Consider the following 20700-nt stretch of genomic DNA (forward strand, 5'->3'; position numbering starts at 1 on the left):
TTTTATGGCTTGGGACGTGTCAGAGCCTCTCCACCTCATTTGCCCATCTGTAAAATCCTCAGAATACCATACCGCCCCCGCCACCTGGTTGAGAGTATTAATGCTTGCAAATTACTGTGCTGATGAAAAATGAAAGTACAAGTTGTATTAAACCACGCTCTCAAATCACAGAGGGGCACATTAGCGTATTTTAAGGGGAAGAAAGGAAGGAAGACTGGATGACCTTGCAGGTGGACTCAGGACAACCAGATTCACAAATTTTAAGGCACAGAAGGGACCACTATAATCCTATAGTCTGACCTCCTTCACAGCACAGGGCAGAGAATTTCACCCAATGATTTCTGCATCAAATCCGTAACTTTTGCTTGAGCTGGAGTACACATCTTAGAAAGACATCTCGTCCTGATTTAAAGACTGAGTGACGTGGGCTGTTCCAATGGTTATTACCCCTGCCTGTTAAAAAAGTACACTTTAATTGTAGCCTGAATGTATCTAGCTTCAGCTTCCAAACCGGGGATCATGTTATGCCTTTGTCTGCTAGATTAGATAAATGAGAAGAATTTGTTTAAGTAAGTATTTACACACCTTGATCAAGTCATTTCTCTCTCTTGGAGAAACTACATAGATTGAGCTTCTTCTGTTTCTCACTTGTAAAGCAGATTTTCCAGAATTCAAATAATTCTTGTAGCTCTTATGAACCCTTTCCAATTTGACATCCATGTTTTTTAAAAACAGGACACCAGACTCCCTCCCTTGGGCAACTCATTTAACCTTTCTGAGCCTCAGTTTCCCACCTTCTGATTACACGCTGTATCCCTTTCTCTGCATTGTTTGTTTAGACTGTAAACTCTGCAGGGCAGGGACTGGTTCTTGCCTGTCTGTGCAACACAATGGGGCCCTAATCTCAACTAGGTCTTTTAGGGGTTAGAGTGATATAACAATAAGGGATGAAGCTCTGCATTTCTCTATTTGTTGATGGAGTTAAAAAACCTGGATTGTTGTTGATTATTTAACTTCTCTGGCAGTCAGCCTAAATTATGGAACTTTTGGAGGCTGTTTTTAAAGCCTGACTCAAGTCATTATTCTGGTGACTGCCAAGTGAAGGGTTTCATAAAGAAGCCTTTGGAGTGGGCCAGGAATTTCTCCCATAAGCCTGAAAGTAAGAAAATCTGCTGTGCTTGTGCAGAATGCCAGCTGACCCACAGGTGGGTTTGACAGGACGCTGAGACAATGTTTATGGAGCACGGTTTCATACCAACTGGAGTTGCTCAGGACACTGTCATCACAGGGTGGAATTATAGCACCAGAAGAATATCCCTTCGTCCCTCCAGCTTTGGAGCAATAGACTTTAAAGCCAGAAGGGACCATCATGATCATCTAAGTCTGACACATTGCAGGCCACAGAACCTCACCCACCCACTCCTGACATAGACCCCTAACCTCTGACTGTGTTACTGAAGTCCTCAACTCACGATTTAAAGACAATGATGTTAACTCCCAATTTAAACATTCCTCTACCTGACTACAGGATGCCAGTGGGGAATTAGCCTGCAACTGCCTGTGTCGGAGACGTTGAGGGCTTGGTTGAGGGTTCAATCTGCCCCAACACACAGGAACTTTGTCACAATAAACGTTTTGCAGGAGGCGTAAGCATGAGCGATTCTTTCTTTCACACACACCTCTGGGCTCAGGTGACTGTAGGAAAGAAGTAGACAGAGTCTCTTCCTCTCCTGCACCCCGCATCAGGAGGAGCAAGGAGCAGCTTGATGGAGCCCTGCCGCGGCCAGCAGGCCGGTTTGAGAAAAGAACTCAAATCGCCAGCGCAGTCCTTGCCACCCAGTTCTGTCGAATCAGCTAAAGGGAAGTTGTTTGAAGGTCAAGTGAACAAACCAGTCTGCACAGGGGGGCGACAGCCACAGCTCCACATGCCATTAACACCTTCCCGTCTCCAGTGAAACATGCTCAGCTGAACAGGACCAATTAATCGCTGGGCAGCAAGAGGCAGGGGGAAAAAAGCTTTGCTTTGTTCTTTAAAATCACCCAGTGCCTGCTGCTAAATGTGAAAAAAGTGTTCTGAATCCGGCTGACAGTGCTGGGAGCTCAGAGCTACATCTCTGGTGTTCACATCTTGCCATCCAGCACAGCTACTTAACAGACTGTTGACCCATGGAGCCCTACACTGCAAGAGGCAGAAAACCCTGTCACGTTGCTCCACGTTGTCATCCTTTAGTGTTCACTGAAGACCGAGTCCATGTAGCTGCTTTGTTTTCTGTTCAAGCCTGTGAATGCTGATGCTGTAGGACATGTCAGTGGTTTTTCAGCCTCTTTCCTGGTGGATCAGTAGCCACATCACAAAAGCCATCCATGCTACCACAACTGGCCAGTGATCAAATGGGCTATGGAAACAGAAATCCAGTGGCCGCTAGAGGCCAGGATTGAAGGAGATCAATCAGGCAGTGTGGGCAAACATCCACTGCTGCTGGTGGGCTGCATCTGTTCTGTGGAGAGTGGACTTCTGTATCCATGGTTAATTACCTCACACTTTTCAAGGACAGCCATCTTAACTGACCCGTGCCTTCCACTCTTGTTGGGGAGAATAAGGTGACCGAAATTACAGGACATTGAAACTAGAAGACTCATTTAATACCTTAAGAACTGTATCTGAACACGGGGGAAAACTATGCACATTTCAGTATTAAAAAAAAATAAAATAAAAAATAATAATAATAATAATAAAAAAATCACAATCTAGGCATGGTCCCACATTGACACCAGACCTGGTTTGAAGAGCACATTTCTACAACAGAAGGAGCAGCCCTGAGAGTCCAGTAGCCTGCAGATTCCTCTGACTTTCCTTATTTGTCCACCAGTTTAAGTACTGGAAAGCACAAGGGGTTCTGAATTCTCAGGGATTGTGTCTCCCTGAGTACAAGCAGGGCCTGACAGCACACACTGCCATACATACTTGCTCGAAAAAAATATGCAGGAGGGCATAATGGGGATGTGACCATCAAGGTGGGGTGCAGACTTCTCTCCCCACCTCCCATTCATGGGAGCACAGACGCTTAGGATGGCAAGAGACCTACAAGAGCAGGACATATTTCCTTAGAGTAGATCACAAGAAACTGATGCTTTCCTCCCATCAAACTGTTAAATAATGCCTGTAGCCGACGTCCCTTTACACTAGTCATGTTTGGTCTACACTTGTTCTTCTCAGAAGTCAAGGCAGCTGATCCATAATTAGACTTTACATCAATGATGTTCAGAGGAGCAGATGAATTCTAACAGTAGCTAGTTTCCTATGGTACTGGCAGCATCTCATTTTCCTATTTAGGAAGGTTTACAAAGCCTGTTCTGCAGCTCCCCCACTCAGTAGCTATCCACCTGTATTTTAGTTGTAGCACGCCTGTGTGACCTGAGCATCACCTGTGCTCCACACCACCGCCTAAAGACCAAAGAATGAGTAAGTGCATGGGATCTTCGCACCCAGGGGCTGGTGAATTCTGGCTGGCAGTAGGGTGTAGATTCAATGCCACACAACATATTGTGCGCCATCATCACTGTTATTCAGGAGAGACAGATGATCCAAACAGGAGTAATGGACTATCTGGTGGTGTAATAGGCTAATGAAAGCACAGCTCCAGCTGCGATAATGCTGTCTCTCCCTGCAACTAAATGTAATGCTCGTGAAAGGTGTTCTCTCAGGAATCCCTGAAAGCTTTTATTTCTACAAACACTCATTCAGCAAGGGTGGAGACAGTTCAAGCCATAACATCTCCTCTTTTCCATCAATAGGTCAACTCCAAACCTGAAGGCTAGCCTCAAGAGGCAAGATGCTAACTCAGTCTCCATGACCCATACAATGTTTTTCACAACACGGATGCTCTTAATACAAGAACACACAAATAGTCAATGAAAAAAGGTGGCAAATTCAAGACTGAAAAGGAATGACTTTTCATTCACCATGACTGGCCTGTGGAACTCATTGCCACAAGAGATCATTGAGCCCAAGAGTATAGCAGGCTTCAGGAAGGACTGGATGTTTATATGGATAAGAATATCCTGAATTAGAACAACATATTAAAAAAAATTTGGAAGGTATCTAAACCTTCCTGCACTGGGTCATAAGCCAACAGCTATCAGGGCTGAGTGACAGTTTTTTCTGAGGCTTCGAGGGCAAAAGTGAAATCCATTATCTAAGTTAAACGAGGCCTTTCCACCTCTCAGAACTTCTGCGTGAAAGTTGTGTGCTTTTTCTCAGAGTCAAATTCACACTAAATCAGAGAAAACACACAGAACAATTCCTACTTATCGAGCCCTCCTGCTCCCTCCCCCCTATGAGTTAATAAGCAACAAGATAGCCCCTATTTATGAGTCAAATATGATTAACAGAGGTGGAAATGAGATACCAGGGCTGGCGTTGGCATTTCACAAGTCATGTCTGTCAAGTGGCGCACACAGGCTGTTTCATGCTGTCAGTCAATCCAGAGGGAGCAGTTTCTGTCTCTAGGCTGAGCACCAGAATTTAAGCCACTGGATTGTTTAACCCGGCGCACAGAGCAAAGCGCTATAAGATAGATGCCCCTTCTTCCTCCCTCAGCGCCCCAGAACCCCACTACACACACATCAGCGCTTGGCAAAGCCACAGCAGTAGCAGCCCAGAGAGGTATAGTTATAACATTGTAGGGTGTTCCTTGAAAATCCACAACAGCTGGACTGTCAGGATCTTGACAGGGCCTTACTTTGGCAAAGAGAGTCTTCCCAGTACCAGGCGGACCATACATAAGGATATTCCTGTACAAACTTTTGTTCTTTCTTGTATTTCTTGTTGCTATGGCAATGTCTCTCACACGCTCCTCCAGCTTGGGCTGAAAGAGAAGAAAAGTAAAGTTTGGGAAACAGACAACATATCCGATACCCAGAGCTGTGTATGCTTCACACACTAGTATAGGCAGATGGCTATCAATACCGTCTGCAGAGAGCAGGATTGGAGTCTCAGGTCTGATGAGTTCTTAGCTGAATTCCTGCAGCTTACTGACTTGGACTTGTGTAGTTCCTCCTTCAGGATTTATTGTATTTCAAGTTATAATTACTTCCAATTCAAGCCACAATGAGCAAAGCTTTAGCTAATAAGAATAATTTTGGGGACCGATAATGGATATGAACATTTCAGAATCTACCCTACCATGGATGCTCTAGGAGCTTATTTTCCATGAGCTACCTACAAGAAGGTATGAGAGGGGGAAGGTATGTAACAAGCCAAGTTAGAAGCAAAACTATTGGTAGTAATCAATCTTCCATGTAAGTAGGAGTGAATGAATTTCTTATACATATTCTTACATTCTGCGAAATACAGAGGCAGATATTCCTACACTTTTTTTTTTGTAACAGTCTGAAAAAAAAAAAAAAAGCCCTTTAATTCACCTGATATTAAGAAATTAAATTCAGAAACAAATGTGCAAAATCAGTCGTGATGAGTGGATTGATAGCCATTCAGATGGTGTTCAACATCAAAGACATATACGTTCCCTGGTTCTCTGGCCTAAATGTGGATGTCAGAGCAGTAACAGTTCACAGATTAGAGACAACATGTAGAATTTGGACAGACTATATTGCCACATTAACGTGCTGACTAAGGAGAGAAAAAAAAAAAAATCACACTGACCTAAGACTTCCAACTGCTCTGTCCAGAAGGATCAAAGTTTAGCAGGGTGTTTAATGTGTTCCATGCTGAACACGGAAGCTTATTTACACTCTGGGCGCCCCAAGAGTGCTACATTTTCAGTATTACTAAACTGTAACAGAATTTAAAATGAAAGCAAGGAGAGAACCTTTGATATTTAGACACCAAGATCTTGGATGGTTTGAGATAGCAAAAGCCGGTACTTACGCTGAGAACAACTCCTTCAAGAGCATCTTGAGCCTTGCTGGTAAGACGCTTGCCAACCTGAGAAGAAGAAATTCATTAAAAAAAAAAAAAAAACACATTATGCAAATATGAGCACTAAGTGTGGGGTTCTCGACGTCACACTGCCAGTTCCCTAGAGCAGAACTAGCACAAGCTGCACGGCGAGCCAAAGGAAAGAAGGTATTTACCTTGATGGGATGCTTGAGTGCCTCCAGCACAGTAATGCGTGAGGTCTCTCTCACCAGGGAGGGTTTGCCCAGACGAGCTTCTATGTACCGCCCTGCAACCCCAGTAGCGTTCTTGGCAGTGTATATCCCCACTGCCAGCAGAGTCAGACCTGCCACCTGGAGAAGAGGGGAAATTCTGATCAACTTCCTTTGTAAGACAATGCTATAAGAATGACAAGCTGGAGTCTGCAGCACTCTCCTATTGGCAGGTCACACTCAAGGCTGTATGGAGGGCTTGTCCATCTGCATCCTGGTGGAAGGGTGTTAAAGCGTAGATCTATGCATCTCACACTGTAAACGGAATGGTGTTATAATGGAGGTAGATGCAAAGTCATCTGTTTTGTTTCTGACTAGGTTAATCAAAATTATGACAAATGAAATTGAAAATTAAATGCATCCTCAAACTGCATTAGTTGCTAATTCTGTTTATCTTTGTGTATTCTATGAATGGTAGAGTGATGATCGGATTCATATTTACATGTTAGTGTACAGAAAGTAAAGCGTACCTCTAATAACTACCAGTATGTGATTGCTCTGTATTAAGAAGGGATTTTTCAGTGGTCATGTACCTTTGTGGTCCCTTCTTTGAATTAATGGACAGGGCATCCTTGACCATCACAAAATCACCAATTAATAATTGATGTCAAATCTGGCTCCACATGTACGTTTAACTGAAAAACAAGCATCCACAAAACCTGAAGACCAACAGAACTGTTTCCATAAAAGTATGCTTGGACGTTCTCTTGGATCACCGGTAAGGTTTGCACGTACAGCAACAGTGTTAGAAACTCACTGTAAACAGAAGAGAAACAGACCTGTCTCTCACCATTGCCCAACCTAAGAGTGCACTGGGCTGCAAGCTCTTTAGGCCAGTGTACGGGTGCCCTTCATTTGTTCCATGAAGCACCTAACACATTTTGAAAACGTTACAGCACCCAGTTTCAATAATTTAGAATGTTACTTGCAATATAAGAGAATTTAAAAAAAAATCTGAGCAAGTCCCTTTCAATACTTTAGAAGGATTTCCACAGATGAGAAACTCTGAGCACAGCTGTGAAATCAGAGTAAATCCAAGAATGACAGAGGCTCCAACTGGCAGTAACCTCCCCTGACCAAAGGGGCAGTTGAGGCCAGCTTCAAAGCTTGGCTCCTTCACAGAGTGCTTCGTACGGATGGTGGAAAATTTGGTTAAAGGAAACAAAATGAGGTTAAAGATGAGCGAATGTTTGCTAGTGGCACGAGGGCAGCTTGGTCAGCTGGAAAAAAATCCTTGATTTGTGTTATTCCTGACAGAACTCTCAGGAAAGGAAAGTGCTTTAATATTTCAGCAATTTATCTAAAATACTGTTGGATAAACACTTTGAAGTATCCTATGGAGGCCATGTCCCACTGGCACACCGTACTCTGCTGTTGGTCTTTGATTGGTACTGCTTTGGTGGCAGTTGGAGAGCTGAATGGTAGAGGACAGTTCCCAGAAGCTCAGACGGAGCTTTCCAAAAGGCACATTAGAGATAAGGTTCCCAGTTTTCAAGTTCAGAAAAATCCATTTTAACGAAACAATGGGGAAAAGCCCAAGTGCCCCATATCTCCTCTGCTATTTAGCAGCCCTGAAGCTTCGCATGGGCCAACACCAGGCTGTTCCCTCATGTGAACAGGATTACCCAGAGCGGTTATCAGGGTTAAAATCGGTCAGTGAAGGATGCGGATATGGCTTGAAATCGCACCAGAAGCAGGTAAGCATGGAATTGCCAAATTTAATGTCACTTTACCACAATTCTGAATCATTGCACGCTGAACTAAGTGAAGGCACAGCTGCAGACTATGGTTGCCAGGTTAGATCATGCACCTCTCCTCCATGGCCCCTGTAAAATAATTTTGGGGTAGTCACAAAAATCCTTCCCCTTCTTCCATTCCCTTCCTTTCAAAGGGTGGGGGTTGGGGCATCTCCTTTATCCTTAGATGCAGAGGTACTCTGCTTCTGCATTCAAGCTGCCAGTGTCAACAGCTGATTATTGGCCTGCTCTGAGTTTGCTATACACATCTTTAACCCCAATCTTTACAGTGACCAGCAAACTACTGTGCCAAAGCCACACAGCCCTGAGTGACAGAACACTGAAGGCTCTGCATTTTACCTTTAATCCCAGTCCCCTCTGGCAACATTCCAGGGAGGCATGAGGGGGCAAACAGGATGGAGAAGTGGTGCCTGCTTCACCCTCCCCATCTCTGCCAACCAATCCCTCTTCCAACCAACTTGGCTTTATTTGCTCTAAATGAAACCAACCTTAATTAGGATGAACTGCCCCCACCAGGAAAGCTGCCTGGAAGAAAGCTTCACTCAATAAGGTGAGTTACGCATTGGCCGTTTAAACACCATCGGCAGCTGCTTTCACGAGCAGCCTGTAAATAAAAACTTCCTTCACCAGCCATTTTAGTGTCCAGCTGAACTCTTAACACCAATAACTACTTCATGAATTGAGTGCAGAGAAACCCTTGCTAGTCACTGTGCAGCAAAATGCTTTGAATAGGAAAAACGACAAATTCCAAATGCCACAGGCACCAATGTGACACAAAGGGGAAGAGAGAAGGGGTCAGGGTTGTGCTGCAGAAAGCTAGTCCTATTTCTAGATTTTAAAATCATCTTAAATTACTCACTTATGGACCAATCTGGAAAAAGTGTCATAGCCCCATGGTGTTCCTGGAGCATTACTGCATGAGGGAACAATGGCCTTCCAGCAAACAGAATCCATAGCTGTTTTAACAAACTATGGTTCTGAGTATCCTGCATGATTCTCCTTAAAATGGCCTGAGTTTCAGGAAATGCTGAGCATACAGGCTGAAAATCTGGCCCTTTTCAAGTGCAGGAAGTTGGGCACCCAAAATCAAAGCCACTTTTGAAAATCTTGACCCATATACACAAATCACTTCACCCCCCACTGAAATGCAGCTACCTTGGGGTGGAACCATGTATCAGCACATAGTAACATGAAACGAAAGTCTAGGAGGTGAGTACTGTATCCAACCAAAACTGCACAGGAATTTCAGGAAGGCAGAAATATCCACCACCATATAACCACAAGACTAATAATTCATCTGCACTCCTGTAAATTCAGGGCTGAACCTTTTCAAACCAAACCTGGTCAAACAAGTATTTCCCTCAGGGCAAGCTTGGCTCCCAGCACTCTAGCATATGGCAGCATCACTATACCATGGGGTGAGTTATTTTTAAGTCTCCTCTGTACAAGAATTTAACCGTGTGCTGTATTGGTGCCCTCCACCCCCAAAAAGAAACTACTTGTTGGGATGAAGAGGTTATGACAAATGTCTGAATTCTGCTTGCTACTGAAGGCTAAGGGCAGCTGTTTTCAGAGGAATATACACAAGCAATTCATCACTTGTCATAATGAGGTCAGAGATAGCACATAAAATACGGTGGGAGATACACCCCTTTTTCCTGAATTGTTGGTAAGGAAAAAAGGCAAGGAGCTAGAAAGTTACATATTAGCTGCATGCCCTTCTTAGGACTGCTGTTTCAAGCTTCCTTGTCAGCAGGACCAGACTCCTCATCTCTATAGTGCATATAAATCTGGTAGGTGCTAAAGTCCCTAGCTCACACCAGCTAGAACGTTTACATCAGGGATCGGCAACCTTTGGCATGCTGCTCGCCAAGGTAAGCACCCTGGCAGGCCGGGCCGGTTTGTTTACCTGCCGTGTCCGCAGGTTCGGCCGATTACGGCTCCCACTGGCCACGGTTTGCCCTCCAGGTCAATGGGGGCTGCGGGAAGCGGCCAAGGGATGTGTTGGAACCTCATCTTGCCCTTTTGTTCTCATTTCGTCCCAAGGGCCAGAGAACTTTTTAAGCCTAAAACATAAGCATTGTGATTACCTGATTATATCGATTCATTCAGTGACAGCCCTTTAGATTTTCACCAGCTATGCATCACTCTAGTCCTATCACACTTAACATAGTTGAGCTCCCAATACTAAATTGCAAGACACACTCATCTACTGGTATTACTGTTCTGTAGCAGGGACCTACATCCACATTACCGTGCAGTGCTGCATATCAGTGAGCTGCGATTAAGTTAGCCACTGGAGCTGTTCAGTCTAATGACCCTTATAAACATAATCCATTATAAACACACTACAGTAAAACCATGCACACTGAAGTAGTATTAGCATAGCATTCTGTACAGAATACCGCAACATTTTTAGGAAGGGCTAATACATACATGAAAAGGGCTGAAAACCCAATCCAGTACCACCTTGATTATCCAAACGCAATAGTGTGTGTGGGGAGGAGGAATCAAATTACCTGGGACAGCGGTTTCAGATAATCAAGACAATTTCCGTTGTGATTAATGACACTGGAAACTCTTGGTATTACAGGGTTTACCTATAACTCTAAGGCTGCTCTTATTTCAAAAAGGACAGGAGACTCTAAACATTATTCCTAGCTGACTTTAAGTGCCTGTTCACTTTTTCATATCAAAGACTGTAAATAAATAATATATGGAGCCCTGCTATAGTCCATTTATCTTTGGCATCTAAGATTTCTGGGGAAAATGCATCCAAAATGAACATGTTCGACCTGCTAGAGGGATTCACAGCAGCACTGTCTCTTTTATGGCTCAGGGGCTTCTGCCCAGTATAGTCTTGTCTTAGGGCATTTTTCAGGAGTACAGGGAAATGGGGATGGCTGGCCTGAGTCTGCTTCAGCAGAAGCATTACATCCAGAGAAACTCTGGCCCATGCTCCAGTACAGTGCCTCTGAGCTCTGTTTAAGCAGCATCTGAAGGCTACTTCCATTCCCTCTGCAACAGTCAGTTTAGATCAAAGAACATTTCCCTTAATTCTAGACAGAAGACACATACCACTGTCTGTAAATATGGGGTGAGCTCTATCTACACTGAAACGCTCAGGGATCTAGCAGCTCAAGTCATAGGAATCTGCCAAGATACCATTTCAAAGACAGTGGAAGAAAGTTTACAGCTGGGGTTCATCAGAAAGTCTCTTCTTACAGCCCCAATAGAACTGAAATTGCAATTTTCAATTGCAGTGTTCTCTGCATCAGATTCATATCAGCCTCACCAGCCCAGTTTGCTTAGGGCCTGATTCAAATTAGCTGCCTATTCTTGCTGGGAGACCCACTCGCTGATTTCAGTGTGCGTTTGGGTGAAATAAGGAAGGCTGAGGTGAGGTTGAGACTGAATAGGATGTAGTTCTACATCCAACCTACACAGCCCCTTAGTAGAATGGGGCTATTACAGCATCTACAGTGCAGAAGGTGGGGGGCGACAGGGGGAAATCACTGTCCATGGTCATGAATGTGGAAAAAAGTTAAAATTCTGCTTCTGCAGGTGACTCCCATATTTAATATTAAGCATCTGATTGAAAAGAACAGGCTTGGTAGAAGCAAGCATGAAAATAAGAGGGGGAATTTTTGCATGGTAACAGTTCAAATACATCCCCTCCCACCTTCCCTGAAAAGACCATGAAAAAGGCAAATGTGATCAGCTGAAGCAGTGCATAGGATTAGAGAGTGTGTCATCATAATGCATCACGGATACAATCATTTCAGAGTGCACAGCATCAGAACACGGATGTGTTACAACTAGGCATGAATAGATGGGGCTGAAGATACAGGTGGCCCTGGGACTCTAAGTGTCAGTATGGGGAACTGCAACAGTGGTGGGCTGTGAGTTGCTTTTTAAAAAGGACCTAGTGAGCGGAAGACTAGCAGGGAACAGATACGATGGCAGCAAAGGCTCAGCATCCAGCTGCAAACAGGGATTGGCAGAGACTACACCTGGCTGGAGGTGGGGGAAGCATAGCAGACAGAAAACAGCCACTCAGAACCCAAGACTAGCTTCAAAACTGAAACCACCTTGGAAGTTATAATCACCATGTTAAAAATTATAGTTCTCAGAAAGCACAGGGCACAAAATATCCACACCAATAAGCAAGTGAAGCAGAAAGACCTAAGACTTCCCCTTGGGTTACAGCTGGTGTTCAGTTCAACAATTCTGAGGTTAACTTGTACTAAGCTGCCAGCAGGGTTGCTTAGTTACTTTGCACTAGTTGCCTGCCAGACAGAGGAAGGCAAGCTGCCTTTCAGACAACACGAAGGGCATTCTGGTAAATTGCTAAGAATAATGCTTCAAAGTGGAACAGATTAGAACAGCAAGACTTCAAACAAGACTTCAATGTGTATAGGCATGTCTCCTTGTTCCCAGAGATGTAAAGCACTTGATGGCTTCCAAAACCCATTTTTTAGGCAATGTTGCTTGGCATTCCTTGTCATGTAAGCCCCAACAACTGCTCTGCCCCCAAGTTCCATCCGCCATGACACATGCAGGATCTTCCCCACTGAAAAAATCATATGTACTGTTAATTACAGCAAGTGGAAATTATGCCACAGTGCCCACTGTGACTTTTCGGGCTGCCAAGGCTGTGCCTTGAACAGGAATTGTTCCAAGGTGTATAAAGATTTAACGTTAAAGATTAACTAACAACTCTCCACCAGATTATTACGACTTGACACTCCAATCACCTTTCAGGCCTCAAAGCCCTCTGCAAAGATGGCTACTGTCCCACTTTCATGGAGATAGACCTTAACATAGAGTCAGTGGCCCAGTCAGAAATAGAAACCAGATCTCAGAGTTTCCTGATCTCTGCACTAGACAACACGTGGTGTTGCATGTTGGATCTGCCTTTTTCCTTCCAAACTACTACAGGGCACTGATGGTTAAAAGAGACCGTGAAGGTTCATGTCTCCAGAGGGTTGACTGCACTTCATCCTGTTGAGGTAGGTAAAGTGAGTGCCACAGAGGAGAGGGAGAGGGGGAGAGCGTGCACATGCCTGGACAGACAGTAATGGTTCCATGACCATTTCTGTAAGAGCTGGAGTTTGGTTCAGTGTCCCTGGCCAGAATTCCCTTCCTCTTCCATAGTTAGATAGGACGCTGTGAACTACGGGTTGCCATCTGCCTATGCATTTAATCCATGAAGTACTTTGGGGTGGAAGGTCCTATGCAAGCAGAAGATTAATCACCATTACATAGTGTATTTTAGGAATGGCTCACCTTAAGGTAAAAGGCACACAAATTAACAGCAATTTAAGAGTATCAGAAGCAGAAAGCCTGTCAAACGAGCCACAGGATGATTGAGGTGCTGAAGAAGCACTGAAGGAAAAGAAGGCTGCTGCAGAAAAGCTAAATGAATTCTTTGCATCAGTCTTCACTGCAGAGGATGTGAGGGAGATTCCTAAGGAGGCTGGATCAGGTGTGGGGGACAAATCTGAAGAACTGTTCCAGACTGAAGTATTAACACAGAAGGATTTGGGATAAAATGAACAGTAATAAGTCACCAGTATCAGATCATATTCACCTAAGAGTTCTGGAGGAACTGAGATATGAAATTGCAGAACTATTAACTGAGGTACATAACCTATCACTTAAATCAGCCTCTGTACCAGATGGCTGGCAGATAGTCACTGTAACACCAATTTTTAAAAAAGAGTAGAGGTGATCCTAGCAATTACAAGCCTGTAAGTCTAACTTCAGTACCAGGCTAACTGGTTGAAACTATAGTTAAGCACAGAATTATCACACACGTAGTTGAATACGATAAGTTGGGGAACAGTCAACATGACCTCTATAAAGGGAAATCATGCCTCACCTATCTGTCAGAGTTAATGAGGATGTAAAAAAAGATGTGGACAAGGATGATCCAGTGGATAGAGTGTACTTAGACTTTAAGAGATACTTTGACAAGGCCCCTCACCAAAGGTCTTACGCAAAGTAAGCAGTTATGGGATAAGAGGGAATATGTCCTCTCATGGATCAGTAATTGGTTAAAAGATAGGAAACAAATAAACAGTCAGTTTTCACAACGGAGAGAGGTAAATAGCAGGGTCCGTAGAGGATCTGTACTGGGACCAGTGCTATTCAACATACAGATGGCATCCCCCCCCCCCGGGTTACACAAACCCGATTTATACAAATCTGCACTTACGGAAAAAGTTCTGCAAACTAGAAATAGGTGGTTTTTTTTGTCATAATGGTTGGGTACATATTTCCGACTTAGCAAAATTCGAGTTTTGCAAGGCATTCCAGAACGGAACGCTTGCACAAATCGGGGAGCGTCTGTATTCATAAACTCTCGAAAAAGGGGTAAACAGTGATGTGGCAAAATTTGCAGACTATGCAAAATTACTCAAGACAGTTAAGTCCAAAGCTGACGACGAAGAGTTACAAAAGGACTTCAAAAAACTGGGTGACAGGGCAACAAAATGGCAGATGAAATTCAGTGCCGATAATTGCAAAGTAATGCATATTGGAAAACAATCAAAACAAAAATGGTTTAGGGCTATGGAGCAGCTTCCATATGAGAAGCTATTACAAAGACTTGGATTGTTAAGCTTAGAAAAGAGACAACTAAGGGGGCGGGGGATATGATAGTGGTCTATAAAATCATGAATGATGTGGAGAAAGTGAATAAGGAAGTGTTATTTACCCCTTCACATAACACACGAACCAGGGGACACACAATAAAATTAATAGGCAGCAGGTTTAAAACAAACATAAGGAAGTACTACCTTCACACAATGCACAGTCAACCATGGAACTCGTTGCCAGGGGATGTTGTGAAGGCCAAAAGTATAACTGGGTTTAAAAAAGAATTAAATACATTCATGAAGGATAGGTCCATTAATGGCTATTAGCCACAATGGTTAGGGATGCAACTTTATTTCTCTGGGTGTCCCTAAACCTCTGACTGCCAGAAGCTGGGATTGGATGACAGGGTATGGATCACTCAATAAATGTCCCTGTTCTGTTCATTCCCTCTGAACCATCTGGCACTGGTCACTACTGGAAGACTAGATACTGAGCTAGATGGAACATTGGTCTGACCCAGAATAGCCATTCTGATGTTCTTAAAAGGTTACTGCTTTGAGTTTGGAAAGAAAGATGTTTGGAGAATAGGCAGGAGGAAAAGGCCAGTTCTGCAAAACACACCAGAAAAACTTAACAAGCTCTGTGCCCCAGAAACCAACAGCACAACTAGTTTACAGAGTAATTAGCTTAATGTTTAACTTACAGCCAGATGCTGGTGATTCAAACCAAAGCAGCTCCAGTTAGAGAGGGAAAAAGAAAGCAGGATGAAGCAATTGCTTTTAGAGCCAGCAAACACACTACTTTTCTCAAAGTGAACGACAAGGTCAAACCAAGGGCTCAAGGGCAAACAATATGAACACCATTTAATTTTACTCACTTTAAGTGTGCAGTAACAGGCCTGGCGGGCTCAAAATAACCTCAGATTCATAAAACAGCGGGAGGACCTCAGCATTCAATTTATCTCAATTTACAGATGTGTTGGAAGGAATCCACAAGAGAAGGCGAGAAACCTGATGCCTTTTCCAGCAACCCCTCTGTAAAGGGACTCTACCCACAACCAACATCTAGATCATAACATGCGACCTTGGGCACAGATCTTCAGCTTTGACACATGGCAATTATTATTAGTGCATCACAGAACTCAGTTAAATCACTGTTACAGGCTGCAAAAATGAAAATAAGACCTGCCAGAGAGATAACAGACTTGAATTTCACTATTACATAACTGCAATATAAGATATGCACCACCACAGCTTTGGGATGGACAGATAAAATAAAAAACCCAAACAAACCCACAGAAATCTCAAACCATTAGTCCAGGCTCCCACATTCCCACTCACTAAATCCAACCCCTTCAATTCTATTTAGGTTCTTATAATGACGCTATCATCATAGTATCCAAATGCTTCACAAAGGTCTGAGTAAGTGACACAACCCGAAATCAACAGTCTTGATCTCTTGGACCTGCAGGGAAAGTGAATTCCAGAACAGAGATTCCTGACAATATCCTGCATCCATCAGCTAAGTAGAACCATTGGGATTGCACATAAGGAGGGGCAGGTAGCCAGTAGGCCTCAGAACACGGGGCTAGGTCAGGGAAACCCTGAGATAAAAGATAGGCTGATTCTCTCTCCCACCCCACCCCGACTTCCCAAATCCTGCTACCGTAGATTTTCAAAGGGCAGAAAAGACAGGTGTGAGTGTTTGAGAGGAAATCAAAAGTTTAGCTTAAAACTCCAAGTTCACAACACAAGAGCTTGTTCTCTTGCACAAAGGCTGCAATAAAGCAGAGGTATCTGGATCAGGAATTTGTGGAGCTGAAAGCACCAGACAGCAAGTTTAAAAAGGATGTGAAGGCTCCAGATGCCCCAAGTGCAACCTACAATCTACAAAAGGATTCACTCAAAGCAAGTCTCGCTTTCACTGGGGTGGCCGTGCAATGCGTCCTTTGGATCAGCCCACGCAGGAGCCTGTGTATAAAGCGGGAGGGAGGAACAGACGGTGGAAATGGCTTTCAAGCAAGGTGTCCATTTTAACAAGCTGGGCTATTAAAAATTTTCTCAAAACTACAAATCAAGACGTGTTGCTCAGTTTGTAACATTCTGAAGAGGAAACTTCATGGCAACAGGAACAGGCTGCCCTGCATTCATGCTGTGTAAGTGGCACTGTGCAGCTTTAAGCCACAATTTACTCCAGCAAATGCAATGGGACTTCAAGTGCTTGACAGGCTTGCGGCTCTGTGATGGAAAGGAAAATATGGCCTCGAAAAAGCTTCTGTAAAAATTCATTCAAGAGGTTGTAACAAATTTTAAGTAGGAATTTCTTCAACAGGTGACTCCACCGCTTTTGTTTCAAGCTCAACTTTAGCCTGAGCAAAATCTTTAGCATCAATAAACATACACAGGACTATATAGGGGCTTTGTGTGGGGGCGGGGGGGGGGGGAGAGGGGGCTGAAGGAGCTCTGAACAGAAGAATCTCAGGGTCCTTCCAGACTCCTCCACCAGTCCCCACATAAATAGAAGATGTCCCCTATACATATCACCCAATGGCTTTGTGCTAAAGCAGCGCTATTAATGCTACCGTATGCTGCTGCCAGGACTTCCAGGGAGAAAGTAAAAATGGTTGAGCATCATTTTGCATAACTGTATAGGACAAAAAGCAGGGCTTCCTGACCCAGCCTTGACACTGCATTTACTAACGTGACAGCAAAACCAGTAGACAGCAGTAAGATGGGAAGCTTGCAGATGCCGTTATTGTAATGGAAACAGGAAAATCTTCAGAGACGGTTAAGTCTTGACTCGCTTCTAAGCTTCAGGACTGAGCACATCCCCATGGGGTTCTCTACAGCAACTTCTCTGGACAGTTTAAGAGTGGCACCAATGACAGCCCTACCCAGTCGTCTTCAGCTGGAGGAATGGTGGCAGATACGCAAGATCTTGACAGCAAGCGGGGGGAATAAGGAGTGTAAGGGAAGCAGGACATCAGAGCTCAGAGGGAGAATGAAGAATGTCTCGCAGCAGCCTTAAAAAGCAGTAGCTTAAAATAGCAAATTAAAATCAGCTTTTGTGCTGCATCTCTTGTTATTCCCAGAGATGCTGAGAGTCCCTAGAGGGCAGAACTTACTCCCCCAGAAAGAACTAGAAGGGAGGTACTGTCTTCATCAAGCCTCCTACCTGCTCGAGCTAGCAAGGAACTAGGCAGGAAAGTGGGTTACCAATGTCTTTTCGGTTCATTATGGAACTAGGTCAGTGACTCGACTCACTCCATGTGGCCACTGGGTACTTTGAGAATTCACTAACCCAGCAAACTTGCACTTTGGAGCAGGGGGAAGGAATGCAGAGCCCTTGAGTTTGGAACTCAGTGTTACAGAGGCAGAGTTCAATGACCATTAGGGCATGTCTACCAGTTAGAGAGCACACAGAGATCATGGACAATACCACACTACCGCTTCACCATGACCTAAAACAGTGGGTCTCAACCTTTTTCTTTCTGAGCCCACCTTTCCTTCCCAACATGCTATAAAAACTCCTGTGCCACAATAACTGGTTTTCTGCATATAAAAGCCAGGACCAGTTAGGGGTTAGCAAGCAGGGCAACTGCCTGGGACCCCATGCCACAGGGTCCCCCACAAAGCTACATTGCTCAGGATTTAGCTTCAGCCCCGGGTGGTGGGGCTCAGGGTCCCAGACATCAGCTCCATGTGGTGGGGCTTCAGCTTTCTGCCCTGGGCCCCAGCGAGTCTAATGCTGGCCCTGCTTGGTGGACCCCCTGAAACCTGCTCGCGGACCCCCAAGGGGCCATGGTTGAGCATCATTGACCTAAAACACTCCCCTCACCACTGACTAAAAATCAAGAAAACCCTTCTGGTCTCACATCACAGCCCTCCTTGCAGAAGATAAGGATATTCACAGAAGGTGGTCTCAAACCTGGGCAGCTGCCGAGATAACAAACAAAAATCTCATTGATAACCCAACTATGCAAGCGTCGGGCTTCCCCTCCCTACAATGTGTATGGACAACTCTAAACCGTATCTGCACCCGACTGGAGGATGCGCATACTTACTCCATAGATGAAAAGTGAGGAAATTGCCCAACTGTGACTGTGGCATGGTGCCAACTGGCAGACACATCACAGATGACTGCCCCATCCATGCTCATCTTGGAGGTGTCATGGCCATTCACATGGCTACCCTCTCTGCTCTGGGCTGGAGAAGAGACCTTATGATGCAGCTGTGGTCATGCTGTTGCTTTCACGGTTCCAACCTCGCCATAGGAAAGAAGAAGAAGAGTATGTCTACACTGCACGTGGAGGTGTGACTGTAGCATGGACAGGCACACCCAGGCTAATTTCCATCTAGTCATGGCAGCATGGATTTCAACATGGGCCACCAACCTAAGTACATACCCAGGATTCCAGCTGACTTGGAAAGCTGGAAATGAGCGACGGGATGGATCACTTGATTGCCTGTCCTCTTCATTCCCCCTGGGGCACCTAGTACTGTTGGAAGACAGGACACTGGGCTAGATGGACCTTTGGTCTGACCCAGAAGGGCCATTCTTATGCATATGCTGGTTGCTCATACCACCTCATCAACACTGCTATTGTTATCTGTACTAGCTAGATAAAGAGAGGCAAAGTAGATGAGAGTGGAGGCCTGATGGGCTGGGTAAGGAAGAATGTTTGATGGACAGCAGTCCTATCTTACTGGTGAGTTAACATAAAATTGTGCCTGTGCCTAAAGCAGAACACCAGTATAGTTTATAAATCAGTATCTCAAATATGTACCACATTTTGAAAACAGAAAAAGAACAGGCAGGTAAACATACAACAGCAAGGTTTTCAGCCAAACCTAATACGGCCTCAGTAGCTGGACCTCAGATACGGCATCTAAGTGCTGGTATCATGTAGATCTTAGCTAATACAAAGCAATATGCATTAGACAAGATGCTGGGTAAGGCAAAAGCCGAAAGTGTCCAATATGAGATTTTCACAATGCATTAAAATGCACAAATCAGGTTTAAAGCAGGGTTTGGGTAAGTTAGAGCCAAAATCCTAAGAGTAAAGGATTTCTGTTACAGTGCTTTAATATTAAACTGTTCCCACAATTTTTAAAGACTTCAGTGAAAAACTATTTTTCTGGATTTAATCACTCCCCCGGATGATGGTGTAACCCCACACGTAACAACCTGGTGCTAGTGCAGGAGGAGACAGACACTGACCACTCATCTTACAGTGCAAGCCGAGTAAACGGAACGAATGGCTGATGATTAATTCAGCTTCTAAACTTACTTCTGCTTCAATAAAGTAATTGTCACCATAGCAAAGGACATCTTACAAGATTGTTAGTCTGAAAGGGTCCTTTTAATGTTAATGCCAACACACTCGGAAGAGGAACTCTGCTAAATGCTTCAGGACTGATCCAAACCTCACTGAAGTAAATAGGAATCTTTCCATCAATTTCAAGAGTCTTTGGATCAGCTCCTAGCAGCTTTTGTTTTGAAATTGCAGAAGCTGCAAGCTCATTTACTGAAGTTACTGCAATATCTAGGCATAACAGAAAAAGTAAGGAACATTAACTTGAGTTTTATTTTATGTGTAAATTACCTCTGTATGGCAGGCATAAGGGTAATATTCAGAGGAAAACAGCTCCACCTAGTCATTTATTTGAGCAGACACACTGAGGACTTTAGTCTCTGTGTCCTTGGGAACTTTAGCATGCAGATTCCTTACACAATAAGCTGCACAATGCAGCTTTCATGCATGCAACACTAAAGGCTCAATCCTGCTTTCTGGTGCACTGCGTACATCTGCACTGATCTTAAAAGTTCAGCTATTGTGTAAACCGCAGATGACTTTCCAAGATAAGCAGCAGCAATGTGTGTCATACAACAAGGCAGGAATGAACCGAATCTGCTTTGTAAAACTCCTCTGCAGAAACATACAGTTTCTTAAACATTTATCTGCAGATTTTCAGCCCAGGGTCTAACAAGGGTGTCTGCAGTGCCATGCAGAGTTAGACAGAAATACACTAATACACAGAAAACTGCTGAGATGACCAGACCATCATGTACGTCCTTATGTTTTCAACGCAACTCGAGTGCTAGATCAACCCAAGCCACAAGTGCTTCTTTTATTTTTAAAATTAAGTGTTTAAAGTTAGAGAGTCAT

The 20700-nt window shown here is 44.1% G+C and overlaps 1 protein-coding gene across 2 annotated transcripts in view; it reads right to left on the reverse strand.

Annotated features, from left to right (window-relative positions):
- LOC127038685 (ATPase family AAA domain-containing protein 3) overlaps window positions 1–20700 on the reverse strand; it is a 59717-nt gene that overhangs the window by 29178 nt on the left and 9839 nt on the right. For both annotated transcript variants that reach the window (XM_050931470.1, XM_050931469.1), the window contains exons 8-10: window positions 6097–6252; window positions 5891–5947; window positions 4743–4868 (exon numbers count right to left, since the gene is read on the reverse strand). In XM_050931470.1, the coding sequence (XP_050787427.1) occupies window positions 4743–4868; window positions 5891–5947; window positions 6097–6252 (339 nt within the window). The remainder of the gene's footprint in view (window positions 1–4742; window positions 4869–5890; window positions 5948–6096; window positions 6253–20700) is intronic.

The sequence above is a fragment of the Gopherus flavomarginatus genome, chromosome 21 (assembly GCF_025201925.1).
Source record: "Gopherus flavomarginatus isolate rGopFla2 chromosome 21, rGopFla2.mat.asm, whole genome shotgun sequence".
Classification (NCBI taxonomy): Eukaryota; Metazoa; Chordata; order Testudines; family Testudinidae; genus Gopherus; species Gopherus flavomarginatus.